Genomic DNA, 6,911 nt, shown 5'->3' with positions numbered 1-6,911 from the left:
CAGAAGCTGGAAAGAACCCAGATGCCCCTCAACAGAAGAATGGATACAAAAACTATGGTACATTTACACAGTGGATTACTACTCAGCTATTAAAAAGAAGGAATTTATGAAATTCCTAGGCAAATGGTTGGACCTGGAGGGCATCATCCTGAATGAGGTAACACAATCACAAAAGAACTCAAATGATATGTACTCACTGATAAGTGGATATTAGCCCAGAAACTTAGAATACTCAAGATATAAGTTACAATTTGCAAAACACATGAAACTCAAGAAGAAGGAAAACCAAAGTGTGGACACTTTGCCCCTTCTTAGAATTGGGAACAAAACACCCATGGAAGGAGTTACAGAGACTAAGTTTGGATCTGAGACAAAAGAATGGACCATCTAGAGACTGCAATATCCAGGGATCCATCCCATAATCAGCCTCCAAACACTGACACCATTGTACATACTAGCAAGATTTTGCTGAAAGGACCCTGATATAGCTGTCTCTTTTGAGACTATGCTGGGTCCTAGCAAACACATAAGTGGTTGCTCACAGTCAGCTATTGGATGGATCACAGGGCCCCCAATGGAGGAGCTAGAGAAAGTACCCTAGGAGCTAAAGGGATCTGCAACCCTATAGGTGGAACAACATTATGAACTAACCAGTACCCTGGAGCTCTCGACTCTAGCTGCATATGTATCAAAGGATGGCCTAGTTGGCCATCAGTGGAAAGAGAGGCCCATTGGAATTGTAAACTTTATCTGCCCCAGTACAGGGGAACACCAGGGCCAAAAAGTGGGAGTGGGTGGGTAGGGTGTGGGGGGGGGAGGGTATGGGGGACTTTTGGGATAGCATCGGAAATGTAAATGAGGAAAATACCTAATAATAGTATATATATATAAGAAAATATGGTCCCATACAAATACATAATTGAAATAACAGAGGCATGAATTTGTTTCTTTGTTTTGTTTTGTTTTTTGACAAAGCTCTTTTTTATAAGTAATATTCCTTAGCCTTTTCCCCAGTGAGTACAGAGAAATTTGATGGTTCCTAGGCCTTGATCCCACATAGTAAGAAGGAAATGATAAAGTGGGATACAAAGAGGATGCTAAGTCAACAGCTTCAAGAGGCTAAATGAGGTCTCCTTAATACAGTCTATCCCATCACATTTCATGTCTGTGTTAAGAACAAAATCTAAGGGTATCACTCTGTGTGAAGTAACATGAGGGACAGAGGCAGCAAGATTGGAGCATGGATTGTAGCCTGTCCACAGGACCACAGCTAATAATGGGTTTAAGGATGGAGTTGAAGTCCAAGGATAGCCACAAACACAAGTTTCCCAAGCTGTTTTATGAATGGGGTGTTGGGGCTAGTGGTGTAGGTACCAGAAAATGGTGAGACCAGTCTTCCAAAGGTGTTGCAAAGAAATGAAGCAGGTGCTAAAAGTTCTTGGAACACAGTGTTCCAATGAATGAGGATTAATTGGTGCAACAGGTCTTGGGATGGGAGCCACCTTGTTTGGTGATCAGGATCCTGGTAAACTTGTTAGTAAGTGCTCAGGGGCCTACTAGACATTTACCTGGGGACCCACTGGACAAAGCTGCACCCACTCAGCAAACAGCTGCCAACACGTCTTGAGAGCGCATGTGAATAAAGACAGGAGTGGAATCAGAGCTAAACAGAAAAGCAGTTGGAAGGTTCTTTGGGGACAGGCTTTGTGCACCATGGAGGGCAGAGATGTCCTTATGAGGATGGGTGTCATAATAGCTTCTGAAGCACCAGGGATTTCTTTTAAGAACAGGAGTCAAATCTGGGTGAGTGTTGTGACAGGGCTACTATCTTCCCTCTTCAATGTATTCAGTGGGCTGAGTGTGGGAACTCTTGCTGGGCCAGAACCCCATTCCTCTTCACGTTTCCTTAATTATTGTCACATCTTAATCCTCTGCTTCAATATCTTGTGTTCTTGATCTTGAAGGCTGAGAAGAAACATTCCTTTGGCGATTCTCCTATTCTTCCTCCGCTGATGGATTGAGTCTACCACAGCATAAACAGCAGTAGCAGCAACAACAACCAGTGAGCAGGCAACAAAGGATACCAAATGTCTGTAGGCTTTTTTGATGTCTTCAGTCTCAGCACCCTTCTTCAGTTCCATCACTGCATAGGGGCTTTTCCCAGTACTGGATAGTTGCTGGGTTGTGCCATATGCAAGATGCATGCTTTCAGAATTGTTCTATAAAACCAGGTAGGCCTGACACAAGCTTCCTTCTTCCCGGTAGACGTGAACTTTCATACTGCCTCTAAGGCATGAGTTTTGATAAAATTTTCAAATAATAGTAAATATTTTTCTTTGATATTACACTCACAATGAATAAAAACACCATTTCAAAGGTCAGCTGAAATACAAAATATGAAGTTTATAGATGAGCTTAAAGTATGTATGCATGTATGTATGTATCTATCTGTCTATCTATCTATCTATCTATCTATCTATCTATCTATCTATCTAATCTGTGTGTGTTTGCACGTTTGTATATCACATGAACATCTGATTCTTACAGAGACCAAAAGAGGGCATCAGATCTCTTAGAGCTGAAGTTTGTGAGTCATGATAATGGGTCTAAGAATTGAACCTGGGTGCTCTACCTTGGGTTTAAATACATTTTAATTATGCAACATTTGTAGCATCAAGTCTCTTGTACACTGGGCAGAAAGTGTGAAGTGAATTCTGAACTAGTTGGTCAGCTGAATCTTGGTCTGGCAATGAGTGCTGGGAAGAGATGTTCTTTGAAGATTTCAGTGTTACAACTCTTTTTTTGTTACAGCACTTTTAGATAAGGTTCAGTGACAGCTCTCTTAGACCATATTCAATGAAACAGGGTAATACATTTTATTTAGGGTGAACAGGTTCTATAAAACCCTTGGAAAGTGGGAAGGGGTTCTTCTTAGGGTGGAGTTTCATTGGCTGAGGTTTAAGGTTCTGGGGATACCTCATTTGCATGGAGAGATATTGCCAGAAGTTGAGCCTATAATTTCACCAAGAGTTACATTCTGACATTCCTCAGGTAGAGTGTGTGTTGGGCTCCTCAGATCAGGTAGAGAAGAGGGACCCCCTCACCCTCTAGCTAAGAAAAGGGAATCCTCCATTTTGCACTGACATGGGGAGGGGGTTCTGAAGAAGGGGTGTTTGGAAGCACCAGAAGAAACCCTCAAAGCCACTGATGGGGTACAAGCTGATAGCTCTGTAGTCTGCTCAAGACAGCTCTCTAGATAGGTCTCTAGATAGCTGTTGGGTTTCAGAAAACCTGCTAGAAAAGTTCTAAAAGAGCGGCAATAGCTCTCTGGATGGCTCTTGGGTTTTCCAACCAAAGTCAGAAAACTTGTTAGAAAAAGAAATGCTCAAAGAATTTAACAGCTCTCTAAGTAGCTCTCTCCTAGTACCTTTCTCTTACAGACTAAAGCCCCAGTCTTTTATTTACTCATTAATTCAGTCAGTTACCTGACATTCATATTGCATCTTACCCAATTTAAATCTACCCAAAATAATAATGATTCTCTCAGATTTCCAATTAGGATCTTAACTAAAGTTTTGATTTACCTTTGACACAAATTTTTTAAAGAGGAAATATATGGCATTTACATCCTGAGATGTATTTATTATATGTGCAATTTAACTTTTTTTGTAAGAAAAACATTGCATAAAGAAGACTTGATTTCTCAACTGTGGAACTGATGTGTGAAGTTGAACAGGAATAACAGTGAAAAAAGTATCATGAATTCATAGATAACACAATTTCTCTCTAGGTCCTGGGTAGTCCTTATATAATACCCCACTAAATATTGCAACTGATATTCTAAAGTGGAGGGAACCAAAGTTGCAAATGGCATATGGTTCTGGAATGAGATATGACTGAACTATAAAATTACATTGTAGCAAAACATTTAAGCTGCTGCCATACACCTGGAAATATTGGGCATTGTTGACACATTATGCCAGAAATAATTCAGTAGAAAAGAAGTTCTACTGTAGAAAAGAGGGTATATATAACTGTTCAGAAAGAAATCGATACTCAGATTTCATTAAGTATAGTCACCCTTACTTTAAGTAAATTTGTTCTGCAGACCTTCTTTTGAACTATGTTCAGTAAATGGCATTTTTAAGATCAGTAACTACTATTTTTACTTGTATCTTGTTATCTACATAATTCTTTAGGCATCAATATCCCTCATGTTGAATCTGTAGAGACAACAATTTTAAAGAATAGAAGAGCTCACAGAGACTAAAGGAGCAATTACAGAGCCTGCATGGGTCTGGTTCAGGCCCTCTGCTCTGGTTGTATAACATGAGGTTTTTGTGAGACTCCTAAAAGTGAGAGAGGGGATTTCTTTGACTCTTTTGTCTGCTCTTGGACTCCTTTTCCTCCTACTGGATTGCCTCATTTAACCTTGATATGAATGAGGGCTTGTTCCTAGTCCTATTGCATCTTGTTATGTTGTATTATCTCTGAGAGGCCTATTCTATTCTGAAAAGAAATTGAGGAAGAATAGATCAGAGGAGGGGACGTAGGTTACTAGGAGAAATGGGGGAAGGGAGGGCTGCAATTGGAATATATTGTATGAAATAATAATAATAATAATAATAATAATAATAATAATAATAACAGGCACACAAATCATCAGTTAAGATGTGTATTTAAACATGGAATGCCCTTGACCTGAAGTGATTAGGCTACTAGGTAAAGCATAGTCTTAGGAAAGAAATCCTGAAGATAAAATTCATTATATGAATTACTTAAAGAAATATGTAATTTCTCTATATATAAAGTTCAAAAGGCATATCAGGATTCACAGAGATGGAGCAATTTGGTATAGGGTATGGGTCTCCAAGTTTCAGGTCAATCAACTAAATTTGTTCATTTGGTAGATTTGTTCATTTTTTTATACTTACTTTTTTACTTTCCAAATTAGCTATTTTTGTATGTACAACTAAAAATTGTAGTGGAGTCTTCATTTCTCTTTCTGGTCACCTTTGCTTTCATCGGAACATTTTAATGGAGGCAATCATAAATTAAAATATTTTCAGTTCTGTAGTTAAGATATTGGCCTTTACAAAAGTCAGAGAAGAAATAAGCAGTCTATTCCCATTAAAAAGAATGGAGGCCAATTATAGTTACTTGGGCATCTTAGCAGAAGATAAATGGAAGTTTATCATTTAAGTACAGTATATAAACAGTTAGACATCAGTTTATGGAAGGTATGCAACAGCTTTTAATAAACACTAAAGCAGCATATAAGGTGAACATCTACCCCATGAGAATTAAAAAATCAAAGATAGATGGTATTTAACTTAAAATGTAATCCCGTACCACTGAATTAACTGAAGCTGGAGGTGAAAAGCACCATTCTACTCTGTGTATGTGAAGTTAACTAGACTTTACAACAAAATGTATCTTTACTTTAATATACCATGTTGTATATAATAAATACAATCTTATCAGACAAGTGAAGATAATTTATTTTTTAAAATTAGCAATAGAGAAATATGGGAAAAGCATTGAGATATAAATGCAGACACAAATTTTCCTCAACATTCTTGGGCATCTTTAAAATGGATAGTCTTGAAGAGGTAATGAAAAACACTCCTGGTTATAGTTTTATTCCTCAGTCCTCTGCTTACTTTCAAAAAGCCAAGGAATTTTTCTTGGGTCACCTTGAACCTTTTTCACCGTGAAAGAATTTAATGATACTATCTCTGATCTGTTTGGTCTTCATCCCATAAACAATGGGATTTAGAGTTGGAGGGAGAAGAAGATAAAGATTAGCCACAATGATATGAAGAGAAGGAGGGATGGTGTGACCTCCAAAACGATGAGTAAAGAAGGTGAAGAAGGCTGGAACATAAGTAATGATGATGGCAGATATGTGGGCTGTGCAGGTGCTGAAGGCCTTCTGCCGAGCATCTGCAGAGGACAGGCTGACCACTGCCCGGAGGATCATAGTGTAGGACACAGATATACAACATATGTCAAACACTCCAATCAGAAGTGCAACCATGAGACCATAGATGACATTGATTTTGATGCTGGCACAGGATAACTTTACCACAGACATGTGGTCACAATATGTATGGGAGATGACATTGCTTCGGCAGAAGGGCAAACGTTTAACCAAGAATGGAAAAGGAATCATCAGTAACACACCTCTCAAGAAGGTGGCAAGCCCAGCTTTGGCAATGACAGGGTTGGTAAGTATGGTTGCATAGCGTAGTGGGTAGCAAATGGCCACATAGCGGTCCAAGGCCATGAGCATGAGTACCCCAGACTCCACACCTGTGAATCCGTGCACAAAGAACATCTGAACTAGGCAAGCAGTGAAGTTAATTTCCTTGAGTTTGAACCAGAAAATGAAGAGGGCATTGGGGACAGTGGTTGTGCAAGTAAACAGGTCTATGAGAGAAAGCATGGCCAGAAAGAAATACATTGGGCGATGTAAGGATTCCTCATAGTAAATGAGATATACAAGGCCAAGGTTGCCTACTAGGGAGATGATGTACATTGTACAGAGTGGAAGAGAGATCCATATATGCACTGCTTCGAGACCAGGAATTCCATTAAGAATGAAAGACTGCGGGGCTTCATATGAGTTGTTGGAAATCAGCATAGCTAATTTAATAGACACACACTATTGTTCCAGAAGACTCTATCCTGAGAAAAAAATAACTGAAACATAAAACATTTAATTAATGGCTTTCCTGATGAAAATTTAAAACTATAATGGAATTACACTTATGAGTAGGATCAGCTAAAAGAGCAGTTATTGAAAAATGCTAATATTATAGGCAATAATTTAATGGTTTTTAAAACAATTTGAATGGAATTTTAAAGCCTAAGCCTTATATTAATTTTTACCATGAAATAGAAGCTAA

The 6,911-nt window shown here is 38.7% G+C and overlaps 1 protein-coding gene and 1 pseudogene across 1 annotated transcript; both read right to left on the bottom strand.

The window, feature by feature from the left end:
* Window positions 1-3,275: 3,275 nt before the first annotated feature.
* On the bottom strand, window positions 3,276-3,325 carry Gm51508 (annotated as a pseudogene).
* A 2,367-nt stretch (window positions 3,326-5,692) lies between these two features.
* On the bottom strand, window positions 5,693-6,646 carry Olfr669 (olfactory receptor 669). The gene has a single exon (NM_147043.1). It carries the CDS (start codon window positions 6,644-6,646, stop codon window positions 5,693-5,695), a length of 954 nt encoding a protein of 317 aa, NP_667254.1.
* Window positions 6,647-6,911: the final 265 nt, after the last annotated feature.

This window comes from Mus musculus, chromosome 7, assembly GCF_000001635.26.
Source record: "Mus musculus strain C57BL/6J chromosome 7, GRCm38.p6 C57BL/6J".
Lineage (NCBI taxonomy): Eukaryota > Metazoa > Chordata > Mammalia > Rodentia > Muridae > Mus > Mus musculus.
Note: the sequence above shows the minus strand (reverse complement) of the source record. Positions and strands in the feature narration are given on the sequence as shown.